Below are 13,951 nucleotides of genomic sequence, written 5' to 3'. Positions count from 1 at the left end.
TCGGCATTGATAGCACTTGGGTAGTAATGTCCTGCAGCTCAACAGTTCAATATGTCAAGACAAGTGGAATAATGTACCTTATTTGAAAACAAGTAAAAGTTGACATCAGGAAGGGCGTCCAGTCATAGAATACTGTCTCAAGAAGATTCATACAATCCATGTCAAAATGCCAAAATCAAACATAAAAAAGGACAATGATAATTATTATTAAATTTTCTGTTATTTTCCTTATTCTCTTTTAACATTGCCAAAAAGACTCTCTAGAAGATGGGAACTTGTAGTTTAGGGCCTCACCATGACTGCTCATGCTCAATACACATTTCATAATTAAACACAAGACTTACAGACATGCAGTGAAAATGAGATGTTTTGATATTCATGCCTTTCTTTTGAGCATTAATACAGTATATGAAGCTATATATTAAAACTGGACTATGAACAGACATATATGCCACATATCCCTTTTAACTCCTTGATACAAACCCACTTGAGATTACCTTTGGATCTATTGTATAACCTGCCTGTTTTAAAGTGATCTAAATTAAAACTTACAATTAAAATTCCATGTTAGTTCATGTCTCAAACATCAGCTTAATACCGACAAAGTTAATTTACTATATTCTTCAATATTCTTTTAATTAATTGAAAGAAATACAGTGTATTTCAGTAAAAATATGGCAACAAAAGGATTAAGAAAGAAATGGACTTACTTGCTCCAGATTTCTGGGCCTTTAATTTCACTGACAAAGCATTGAACTTCATTGCTAATGGCTCTCATCAAAAGAGTTTTTCCACACCCAGAAGGACCATATAAAAGAATACCTTTCGGTAGTGAAAGACCTGTAAAGGAATTTACAAAATGAATAGATCTCTAAGGTTGACAGGAACCTAACAGAAAGAACATAATAAAGACAGTAGGATCCAAGAAAATTTGTTGAGCTATGTCTGCAAATAATGAGTATAAAGAATCAAAACGTGTTTTGCTATAAAGAAGAGGATAAGGCTAACATTTCAAGCAATATTCTTCATTGACAGCAGATGTATAAGATAACATCTGATGGTACAGAATAGATAGATTTTTATGGCATGTTAAAGCAAGAACTGTTCCTGTTATTGTAGTTGTCCTAGGTATGATAAAAAAGGGATATCAGAAACATCTAGGTAACATCCCAGGAGAACTATGTATGATGGTGATGATAATACACATACACTGTAAAATCAATATATAATACACCTCTTGAATTTCAAACCTAAATTGACTTAAAAACTTATAATACCATCTTCTATACATCTAGTGAAAGCATTTGGCTTAGTGGTTGGGTGTATTTGATTCATGATCATGAGGTTTTGAGTTTGATTTCTAGCAGTGCATTGTGCCCTTAGCTGGCAAAAATGAGTTGTGTCTGTAATTCATAAGGCCAGCCTTATCATATTCTGTGTCATGTTGAATCTCCTTGAGAACTATGCTAAGGGTATGTGTGCTTGTGGAGTGCTCAGCCACTTGCATGTTTTAATTTCATTAGCAAGCTGTTTCATTGAGTAAATCAAATGGAACCCTTGTCATCATAACTGACAGAGTGCCAATTAGATACACATCTACTACAGGAATAGATAATCTACAACAGCTCAAACAGATTACTTTTTAATGTGTCTCAATAAAACACATTGATATATAATAAAAAATATAATCTAAAATATAGAAAGCTTTATAACAGATGTATTTTTGCTTTTTGTTTTTTTATAAATAAAAGTGGCTGGGGGAAAAATTTTAACACCAAATGTCATGTATTAAATGCACTCTAATTTCAATGTTGGTTTTGGTGAGAAATTACATGAATGCTTGTAGCATGGTGATTAAAGTGCTGCACTCACAATGGTAAAATCATGGTTTTGATTCCTGGACTGGGCAGTGTGTTGTGTTCTTGAGTAAAACACTTCATTTCATGCTGCTCCAGTTCACTCAGTTACAAATGAATAATCCTGTGACAGATGGGTGTCCTGTTCACTGGGGAATGTTGTGATCTGGGTCACTTATGTGACATGAAAACTAACTGGCCCTATGAGTTATAGGACTTGATGCAGTAATATCCAGGGCATACCTTTTCTCTTTTTGCTGGCATAAAAAAAAAGTATGTATCATATATGGAGTTTTATGGAATACAAAATCTTACCATAGGCACTAAAGAGATCTGGTGATGATAGTGGCAAATCTATTGTTTCTCGTAGAGCAGCTATCTGAGCATCCAAACCTCCAATGGTTGAATAAAAAACTGAAGGAGCTTTCTTCATTTGACTTTTCTTCTCAGAACCATTAACTATAATTTTAGTGTTGGTGGTTACTTTAAAAAATGTCCTCTCACAATTTATATCACATGTCAAATTAGCCTTCGATGGTGTGTGGAAACCTTGCATAGTTGAGGAAGATAATGGAGTTGAAACTTGGACTGGTGATTTTAAGGCTTCAACAAATGAATTTGAAGGACTACACGAAGAGTTAGATGGTCCAGGATTTTCATTTTCTAAGGACGTACAGGAAGTGGTTAGAGAATTCTCATCTTGTGATAAGTTTTCATCCAAGATTTTTTTCTCACAAGAGATTTTCTGCTTTACTTTAGTAGAAGTAGGAGTTTCTGGATGTATGTCAGCAAAAGAAGTGATTCTTTCTGATGATATCTCCATCTTACTCATGCTATCAGCTAGCATGTTGTCTGTTCCTTTTGTTTCTACAGATCTGGATTTAGAGACTTGGAAAGACAAATGTTCTGTGAATCCCTGAATCTTTGTTATTGTAAAGGAACATGCTTGACCATAATAATTAACAGAAAATTTGTTGTTCTCACAGAAGAATTTCCCTTCTGAAAAATGTCAAATATAGAAAAGTAATTAATAATAATTACAGAAAAACAAAAATCTTCAATTAAATAATAATAATAATAATAGTAATGATGATGATGATGATGATGATAATTTTAGAACAGAAAGCAGAGACTGAAGGTGTCATATTGGTGGCACAAGATCAAAGTTTGCTTACCAAAAACTACCAGGCTAACATTGTTCAAAGTGGTTCTAACCCTAAATGCAGATTCTGCAATACATTTGACGAAACAATACACCATCTTGTCTCGGGATGTCCTGTGCTGACACCAAACGAATACAAAAATTACCACGATAGGGTAGGACAGTATTTACATTGGAAAATAAGTAAACACTACAAAAGCAGCATTCCTGCTTACTGGTATGAACATCATCCTGAGCCAGTCGGTGAAGGTAAAAATGTCACTATCCTCTGGGATTTTCCAGTCAACACCAACAGAATGATTCAGACTAATTGACCAGACATAGTCATTAAGGATAGGGAAGAAAATACTTGTTAGTGTTTCCACTGATAAAAATATATCTGTAAAGGAATTTGACAAATTAAGTAAATGTAAGAGCCTGGAAACTGAAATACAAAAGATGTGGCATGTTAAAGCAAGAACTGTTCCTGTTATTGTAGTTGTCCTAGGTATGATAAAAATGGGATTTCAGAACCATCTAGGTAACATCCCAGGAGAACTATGTCTCAGAGAAATTCAAAAGATTGTGCTGACAAGTACTACCCACATCCTTAGAAAACCCTATCAATTTAAATGTCTATGTTGTATTACATGAAGATACTTTGCTACTGACCCTGCCACTTCCCCTCCTCAAGCTTTCAGTCATACTGTAACATCTTTTATCCTTCACTCGCCCTAAGATGCAGGGGTGTCTTGGCAAGTGATTGTAACAAACATGCAGATTAAAAGTAAATAATAATAATAATGAATGTAAAGTTTTAGCACCTATAGAGTATAAATCAAGACATGACAGAGTTGGCCAATATCTACACTGGTTAATATGTCGGCATCATAAAATCAAAACTGCTGACAAATGGTACAAGCACCACTCTGAGGTTGTAACTGAGAGAGAAAGTCTAATGATCCTTTGGGACTTCCCAGTACACAGACTAGACCATCAACTCTAATAAACCAGATATCTTTGTGAAAGACTAAAACAATAAAGTCTGTTTATTGATTGACATGAGCATACCTTGTGATCTTAATATTTGGGTGAAAAAATTTGATACACTCAGAAAATATAAAGATTTACTGATTGAAATCAAAAACATGTGGCATCTCAAAGACGGCTATAATACCAGTGATTGTAGGAATTGAGGCTTACATTGTCAATCTGCTGAAAAGTACAATCAAGTTTTCTGCAAGAACTTTAAGAAAGATTCTTCATGAGATTTGAAGTGACATGTTACCAAACCTCAAGACAATGTCTCTGCTAACTAATGTAGCATGTAATAGTTTTAATAATAATAATAATAATAATAACTGTTTCTAATTTAGGCATAAAACAAGCAACTTTTGTGGGGAGGAGAGGGGGTTGATTACATGAATTCCAGTATTTGACTGAAGCTTTATTTATCACCCCCAAGAGAATGAGAGGTAAAGATAATCTCATGTGGGATTTGAAAACTGACCACTAAAAGTGGGAACAAATACTACCTTGTTAACCTTGGTGGAATTTGAAATCAGAACAAAGAGCCAGAAGAAATGTAGCTAAGCATTTTGTCTGACACACTAAGGATTATACCAGCTCACCATCTAAATAATCCTTTCTATTATAGGCACAAGGCTTGAAATTTTTTAGGGGACAGAGCCAGTCTATTACAATGATCCCAGTGCTCAACTGGTACTTACTTCACTGACCGTGAAAGGATGAAAGGCAGTCAACCTCAGCAGAGTTTGAACTCAGAATATGCTGCAAAGCATTTTATCCAGCATGCTAACAATTCTGCCAGGGCGCCACTTTAAAAATAATAGTAATAATAATCTCATTATTTGGTCATTTTTTTAGTAAATAAATGATTTTTTTATATTCGAAAGAATTGAAAACACTAATCTGACTCACCTAATTTCAACTGTAAATACTTGATGAAATCATTAGATGAATGGAAATCTTTACAACACCTACAATATATAAATATTTCTATAATTCAATACATACACACAACATAGCCATGTCATTAAGTTTGCTTCATAACTACATGGTTCCGAATTTGATCCTACTGCAAGCCACTTCAAGTCAGTGTCTTCTACTCTTGGGTTGTCTAATACCTTATGAGGCATATATATTTTATGAGAGCAAAACTGCATATTTCATCTTCCCTTTGTGCTACCACTTATCCTTCTCCTTGCAACCACTTCCTTTTAACATCTATTCCTCATTCTCAAGTTCATCTGTTCCCATTTTATTTTCCACTATCCCATTTTGTACCACCAGTTATATCTCGTTTCCCTCAACTAATCTTATGCCTACCATCCTTAACACCCTTTCATATCTGCTATCATTCTCAACATATTCTCATATCTACCATCAACATCCTCTCTACTTTTGTTTGCCACTCACTATATCCATCCTTACACACCTCTGACATCCATCTCTGCCACTGTACATCCTCCCTACATATCCATCTCCCTATTTGTCATCTATCTACAATTTTATTATATTGCTGCTCTTCACCTTTCTGTACTGTCATTTATTACCTCCTCCTTCCTGAGCCGTTCCTATTGCTTTCAAATATCCCCTACCCACACATACACACAAAAACACATATTTACACCATCAACCTTACCCTCATTCACCACACCTCCACCCTTGTTCACCTTTCACCTCTACTGCTATCCCTAACCATCAATCACTCTCCTCTTACACTCTTGTGAACTTAGTCACCTATCCTTACCAATCATCTATTCCTATTCTCACTGACAATCACCTTCTTATATCTTAAGACTATGCCTGACACCTCATCGGTACCACTTTTATCTCTCTTTCCGGCTGCTCCCACCCACCTTTATATATTGCAGGGTAATCAAGTATCTCTGCTACAGCAAGAGGAGATACATGGCTACTTGTCTCTCTAACACAAGGCCAACAATCTTGAGGGAAGCAAAACGGTTGATTATACTGAGCCCAGTAGTTGACTGGTACATTATTTTATCAATCGCTCCCTCCTCAAGAAGGATCAAAAGCACAAATGATCCTGGTAGGATGAAGTGTAACTAAAGCATTTATTTTATTCAACACTTTACAGCCTCAAGTAATAACAATAGTATCAATCGTTGTTATTATAATAATAATAATAATGATGATAATAATAATAATAATAATAATAATAATCCTTTCTATTAATGGCACAAGGCCTGAAATTTGGGGAAAGGGGATAGTCGATTACATCAACCCCAATACTCGAGTGGTACTTATTTTATCAACCCTGAAAGGATGACAGGCAAAGTTGACCTCGGCAGAATTTGAACATAAAGACGGACAAAATACCATGAAGAATTTCACCCAGCATGCTAACATTTCTGCCAGATTGCTGTCTCTAATAATCCTTTCTACTAAAAGCACAGGGCCTGAAATTTTCAGGGAGGAGACTAGTCGATTACATTGACCCCAGTGTTTCATTGCTACTTAATTTATCAACCCCAAAAAGAATGAAAGGCAAAGTCGACCTTGGATCATAAAGACAGATGAAATCTTGCTAAGCACTTTACCCAGCTTCTAACAATTCTGCTAGCGTGTCACCTTTAATAATAATGATAATAATAATAATAACAGGTAACTTACTTTGGTTGTAGATGAAGAATAGATGCTTGCCAATGAGGCTGAGGTAAGCAGCAGATTGAAACACTGTCATCAACTTTCTTGTCGAGTTTCAGCAAAAGTTCATCCGACATTACAATAGTGCAGGGGTCATTGAAAGCATGAGGCCAGATAATTTGTACATACTGTCCATCAACAAGACATGGCTGACCAATAGCCAGTTTACAAAAAGGCAAACATGATGGATGTAGGTAAACCAAGTCACTTTTAATGGATGAAGGAACCTTTAGATTCTTTTGATCAGCTATAAAGAAAAGAGAGAGAAAAAGAAGTGATATTATTATCATTTAACATATGTTTACACACACACAGTGTCATATACCCAAAAGTAAGCATGCTATCTTAGCAATTTTTCATGACACTCTTCATATACACATATATATATAAAATAAATGAGGAATGTAAAAATACATTATGCAGGATATATTTACATTATTTACACTATTTACATTTGACGGATATTTGTCCTCATTTTGTTTGTTGTTAACACAACGTTTCGGCTGATATACCCTCCAGCCTTCGTCGGGTGTCTTGGGGAAATTTTGAACCTGGGTTCTCATTCCTAACGATATTACTATTATTATATTATTATCATTATTACTATTATTAATCAGGTTGCGGCAGTGAATCGAACTCGGAATCTTGGGGTTAGTAGCCCGTGCTCTTAACCACGGGCATATGGCGTAGTGGTTAAGAGCGCGGGCTACTAACCCCAAGATTCCGAGTTCGATTCACTGGCGCCACCTGATTAATAATAGTAATAATGATAATAATATAATAATAGTAACATCGCTAGGAATGAGAACCCAGGTTCAAAATTTCCCCAAGACACCTGACGAAGGCTGGAGGGTATATCAGCCGAAACGTGTTAACAACAAACAAGATGAGGACAAATATCCGTCAAATGTAAATAGTGTAAATAATGTAAATAATTCCTCATCTCTTAAATATAGAACTGCAGGATATATCGTAAACAATTCAATATTGCTGCAGTGTCTTAGTGCAAAATACATGTTAAAATATTCAGTCTATGCTACTCCTGATTATTAACTAAATATAAATGCTTTATTCAAATGTAAAATTTGTATTATTTAATTTCTCTGCTAGAAATAGCAACCCAAATGCTTTCATGAGTTAGATGGAGTTAACTGAGACAGATTTTCTATGGCCAGATGCCTCTTCTTGTTGCCAATCCTCACCTGTTTCCATGTAAGATAACCTTTCTCCATGGTCAGATATGTTCTCAGAGAATATTGGAAATGAATGACTGCTTATATGACAGTAGCAATCGTTTACAATTACCACGCAATGTCAAGACAAGGAGACATACACACATAAATACGTATGATGGGCTTCTTTCAAATCCACTCACAAGGCTTTGGGTGGCCTGTGGCTATAGTAGAAGACACTTGCCCAAAGTACTACACAGTGGAACTGAACCCAAAACTATGTTGTTGGGAAAGAAACTTTTGAACCACACAACCACACCTGAGATATTCAGTGCTCCTACTGCTTACAGATATAAACTGTAGCTGAACACAGTACTTAGTGAGAAGAAGGGGGGTGTTATCCTCAAACTGAAGACCTAGTCCAAATGCTTGCAACAGAGTGGAATCTACTAAAGGCACCCCAGTGACCAGATTACATCCAAAAGCTTCCACTCAGTTTCTGTCAACAAATTCAATTCATAAAGCTTTAGTGAACATATCATCATCACTATTTAACACCCATTTTGCATGCTGTCATGGATGGATTGTGTGACAGGAACCGACAAGCCAGAGGACTGCATCATACTCTAGTGTTTCTATGGCATGGATTCTACAGCTGGATACTCTTCTTAATGCCAATCACTTCAGAGTGTACTGGATGCTTTTTATACGGCACCAGCACTTGTAAAGTCACCAAATAACTCACAAGACACGATCCCTCAACTGGGTAGGGAAGACATAGTAAAACACTCTTGCTCAAGATGCCATGCAGAAACAAAGTTAAATTCTTAACTACATGGCCGTTGCCAGTACCGTTTGACTGGCCTTCGTGCAGGTGACACGTAAAAGCACCCACTACACTCTCTGAGTGGTTGGCATTAGGAAGGGCATCCAGATGTAGAAACTCTGCCAAATCAGATTGGAGCCTGGTGTTGCCATCCGGTTTCACCAGTCCTCAGTCAAATCGTCCAACCCATGCTAGCATGGAAAGCGGACGTTAAATGATGATGATGATGATGATGATGGCTATGCGTGGATTGAAGAGAGTTAGGTATTTTGGCAATGGACATGATGCCTTTCAGGCAATTATGAACTTAAGAGCACTTGAATTGTCATCCAAATACCCTTCAGTGTGACTATCCATATTCTATGACATGCATGTATAGGATTTAGATTCCAAATGTAAAACCTTTAAAAATCATCCACTACTAATAAAAAAAAAATACTTACATGAAAGTTCACTATTCTTAGCAAAACTGGATACGACACCATGCAGAGTACCATGGTACAAGTAACCAGAAGTCTCTGTAGCTGTTACAACACCACATTGTAACGAATGCTTGCTGACATGTCGATAATTAATGATCTTCCCACATTGTGCACATTCATTCCATTCTGAACGTACAGCTTTTGGTTTGGCAGGCATGTTTGGTAATTGTCTGATAATCAGTTTATCTGGAGAGACTTTGCAATAAATAAACAAGAAAATTCAATGAGGCCTAACAACAAAAACAGATACATACAAAATTATATATATATATATATATATATATATATATATATATATAGATATGCAGGGCAGGGAATCGTCAATTAGTAATAAAATTAATAATTAACGATTTTGCCGGGTAGCTCAGTATGAAAAAACCTTTTCGGTAAAATCATTTATAATCTTGAATATATAGGGATTGACAGTAACCTGCTTCTCCAACATATTTCTGATACACACAGAACGTGTGTATCAAAAATATCGCTATCAATTTAGAGTAATAATTTGTAGTTTTGGAATCAGTAGTTCTTTGGCTGCTATTTCTGAATTCTCAGTATGTTGGAGAAGCAGGTTATTGTCAATCCCTATATATTCATGATATATATATATATATATATATATATATATAAACAAAAATGAGTTAAGAGAAATAACTGAAAATGGCCATTAGCATGTATTTGAATAACAGACAACTTGTATGGCATATACTCTACCACAAAAATTGTTGATTTATTAAAAGCAACTCCGTCTCTAAAGAATATATCGTAATTACCAAATAGCATTTTGACTGATTCCACTTGAGAAGGGGAGATAACCTCAAGATTCAAAAATTTTCCAAAACACATGCCACTAAAGAAAAGGACAGGTTTATGTGTGCATATATATAAAGAAAAGGACAGGTTTATGTGTGCATATATATACATACATACACACACACACATATATATAGTACATTAGTATTTTGGAATAATATATACATTTATATAATATACATCATCTTTTGATGTCTCCTTTCTATGCTGGCATAGATTGGATGATTTGATAGGATCTGACAGGTTGAAGTAGTGCATCATGCTCCAATGTTTGCATGGCAAGGTTTCTATGCCCTTCTTAATGCCAACTACTGTACAGAGTGTACCGGGTGCTTTTTTTTTCATAGCACCAGCAGTAATTAAATCGCTATGCAGCTTGCAAGACAAAGAACCCCTTCGACTGAGTAGAGATACAGTAGAGAGGGAGGAAGCTTTATGCTAGGTAATGGGAGGTTAAAGTGTGTAAGAAGTGGCCAGAGCAAAGCAGGTTTCTTACTATAGGGGAGCTATACGGCTACTAATTTATATATATAGCCAATTCCATTTCAGAGATCATTAATACAAAGGTTTAGTAACAAACTTACTTCCCAACCACATGGTTCTGAGTTCAGTCCTACTGCATGGCACCTTGAGCAAGGGTTCATGTGTGCATATATCATCATCATCATCGTTTAACGTCCGCTTTCCATGTTAGCATGGGTGGGACGATTTGATTGAGGACTGGTGAACCAGGTGGCTACACCAGGCTCCACACACAAACACATATATAGTACATTATACACTAGACTCGGGCTGACCACAGCCTTATGAGTGCATATAGTAGACGAAAACTGAAAGAAGCCTGTCATGTGTGTATATATATATATATATATATATATATATATATATATATATATATATATATGCTGAGACCCCCCTTCGGTCATGACTGACTATGAGATTGCACCTAGAAAGTTACCCTTCCAGGCACACACACACACATACATATATATATATATATATATATATACACATATATATAAAAAGGATATTATTGTTTATAATATCAGTGGCTTAGCATGCGTAAAAAACCCATAAAGGTAAAAATTATCAATAATTAAGGGTACTAACAGACCTTTGTGTTTTGGCTTCTATTTTAGCATGCTGGTACTGCCTGCTAGTACCCTTAATTATTAATGTGTGTGCATGTTGGTCCCCCACGACCGCTTGACAACCGTTGTTGGTGTTTACATCCTGGTAACGGTTTGGCAAAAGAGAACAATAGAAAAGAACTGGACTTTAAGAAACAAGTCCCGGGATCGATTTGTTCGACTAAAACCTTTCAAGACGGTGCCCGAGCATGACCACAATCAAATGACTGCAACAAGTAAAAGCATAGTTTTTAATTTCGTACATCAAGCACCAGTTTATTGTTTCACCCATTAACGAAAACAAAACAACAACAAAAAACAGCCTGCTGGGTGTTAACAACTGTAGAAAACAAATATGAAAAAAAAATTGGCTCAAATGAACCTGGGGTGGGGAGGACTTTCGGAAAATTCACAAGATCCGATTTTTCCCTCATAACGTTTTTTCAAAAATCGCAAATTCAAAATTTCAATTTCATATTCGTTTTCTACGCAGTTGTTAACACCCAACACGCCGGTTTTTTTTTGTTTTCGTTAACGGGTGACGATCTTTATATTATGTGTTGTGAGAGACAATGTTTATCACAAGTGCATTTGATAAAAGTACGTTGAGCAGTGTAAACACACTGTACACACACCGTAACCAGCGGTTGTGCAATGTTTGTGTGCGTATCTAACTATTCAGCTCTCCCGAACAGATCGAAGGCTAATTAAAGAAATAAAAATATCTTTCCGTAAATTACTGATAAAACAACTGATAACACAGGTGATTTTTAATTCGATAATTATAACACATACTCCGAAAGATTACCATATATATATATAAGGATTTCGTAGTGAGATAAAGAACCAAGGCTGTGTATAACATAGAACATTTATAAATAGATCTTACAGCTGTTTTCAGGATATTTATTATGTAAACTAACTATTGCTTAACCATCCTCTCACACCGTCTCCGATGAAGGGATATAATGAATATCCTGAAAACAGCTGTAAGACCTTCTATTTATAAATGTTCTGTATTATACACAGCCTTGGTTCTTTATCTCATTACGAAATCCTTATATTCACACGCTGATATATGACCTACGTTGGACCCCTTATTCGCATAATCACCGAACCTGGAGCTTAACTATGGTCTATCCACAGCACTTACTCAGCATTACCTGAAACCTCTGGGTCTAATTGATACCACTTTCGCTCATAACCTATATATATATATATATATATATATATATATATATATATGGCGTGAAATTTATAGAAAAACAAAAGCCGAAGACAGGTGTATGAATAATAAGTAAGAGTATTAGTTTGACGCTCGGGAAAAATGAAAACGTACACACACACACACAGGTCCCTTGTCTGAAGACCCTGTGTACCCACAGGCAAAAACATAGCCTAGCAAGTGACTGACTCGATCAAAACAAAAATATTATCAATCAGTACTATGGTACCGAGCACTCTTTTTTTTCTGACAGTCAGCGCAAAACGTACCATATATGTATCTATGTATGTTTATGTTCCTTTCGGAGATTTATAAAATAGATATCGATAAATTAAGCGCTCAGATGAAATATGTACTGGAGTCGTGAGTCGCCATGGCTATACTATTTCGTCCTGTGTTTTCAGTGCATCTAGAAAGAAACATTAAGCAATCTCTCTTCGCATTCTTTTTTAAGAATGCTAAGATGTGATTTGATAGCGATTTAGCTGTTATTCATAACATGTAGAGTGATCGCCGGAATGTCTGCAATATAGTTTTGAGTATTCACCTAAGACTTACTTTTTTTCGTAATTAGAAATCGGAAAAAACCGAAGAGATAATGTCAAACATACCAATTGTTTTATAACACTCGAATCTTCTTGGAACATGTGGACGGCGCCATTTCGTTTACATTTTTTGAAATCTCGTGCTCGTTCTCATTTCTTGCGAGAACATATTCTCTTCATTGATTACATTAGAACTTCAGTGAGAGGGTTTCCTTGAAAGGCTACAGTAGTGTTAATGATACCGTCTTTTCTGCTGGAACAGCACACTCCAAGCAAAACTATCCAATGTGACTCCTTTTTTTAGACATTAGGATATGGTTTGAGGGAGATTTTGCTGCTATTTCTAATATTTCGAGTGAGAATATGCAACAGATATAGGCAATCTTTTTCGAAAAACCAGCCGCACATCAGGCGAGCTGCATTACTAAAATGTTTAAAGGTAATTTTGCGTTAGGTGTGCCATTCAGAGGGTCAGCGGACCGCAGATGACCCTTAACTCAAGTAGAAGCTTCTTCCTTGACCCATTAACTGTTTGTTGTGTAGTCCCAGGTCAGTTTTCATTCTGTAAACAGGATCTAAAGCATTCCAGCGATTTCTTTACCAAGCATACCTTTTTGTTAAGGTAATAGGGTATAGTTTAAGGGCGAGTCGTTTCCTCATTTCCAGGTCCCCCATGAAAGTGATTTGCTGTTAAACGTTCTCTTCTATAAACATTTTATGATACATTTTATATACTTGTGTAGTTAATGGTCATACTTTGGTCACGTTAATTACGAATGTAATTAATGTATATGATGGATCCAATTTCAATGATGACGTCACACTGGATGTTATGTAATAATCTAGCCGATACTCGACTTCCACTAATTTACTTTCGCTCTGAAAACCCCTACTTTATGATTAAAAAGTGCTTTCACATTCAAGGAGTCATAAAAACAAAGGCTACGTTGAGGGAGATTTGTCTGCTATTTCAAGCAGGTCGTGTAAGCATAGGGGCTCCTTCGGTGAACCTGCTCTCCCATTCATTCCAGTAATATATTTTCATTGATTTTCTCTAATATAATTTTT

General features: G+C 35.9%; 1 protein-coding gene across 3 annotated transcripts in view; it reads right to left on the bottom strand.

Moving 5' to 3' along the window:
• Positions 1–13,008, bottom strand: part of LOC106874188 (ATPase family gene 2 protein homolog A) — a 29,455-nt gene extending 16,447 nt beyond the window's left edge. Inside the window, exons 1-6 of one of the 3 annotated variants that reach the window (XM_014921843.3) lie at positions 12,950–13,008; positions 9,132–9,365; positions 6,658–6,937; positions 4,939–4,997; positions 2,172–2,855; positions 711–840 (exon numbers count right to left, since the gene is read on the bottom strand). In XM_014921843.3, coding sequence (XP_014777329.2) covers positions 711–840; positions 2,172–2,855; positions 4,939–4,997; positions 6,658–6,937; positions 9,132–9,327 — 1,349 coding nt within the window. In that variant the 5' untranslated portion in view covers positions 9,328–9,365; positions 12,950–13,008. Of the gene's footprint in view, positions 1–710; positions 841–2,171; positions 2,856–4,938; positions 4,998–6,657; positions 6,938–9,131; positions 9,366–10,567; positions 10,705–12,949 lie in introns of those variants that run through there. The other 2 variants (XM_052972446.2, XM_089361672.1) reach the window with 2 other exon arrangements.
• Between the last annotated feature and the right edge of the window lie 943 nt (positions 13,009–13,951).

The sequence above is a fragment of the Octopus bimaculoides genome, chromosome 13 (genome assembly GCF_046866305.1).
Source record: "Octopus bimaculoides isolate indiv1 chromosome 13, ASM4686630v1, whole genome shotgun sequence".
Lineage (NCBI taxonomy): Eukaryota > Metazoa > Mollusca > Cephalopoda > Octopoda > Octopodidae > Octopus > Octopus bimaculoides.
This window is presented reverse-complemented; position numbering and strand designations above follow the sequence as displayed.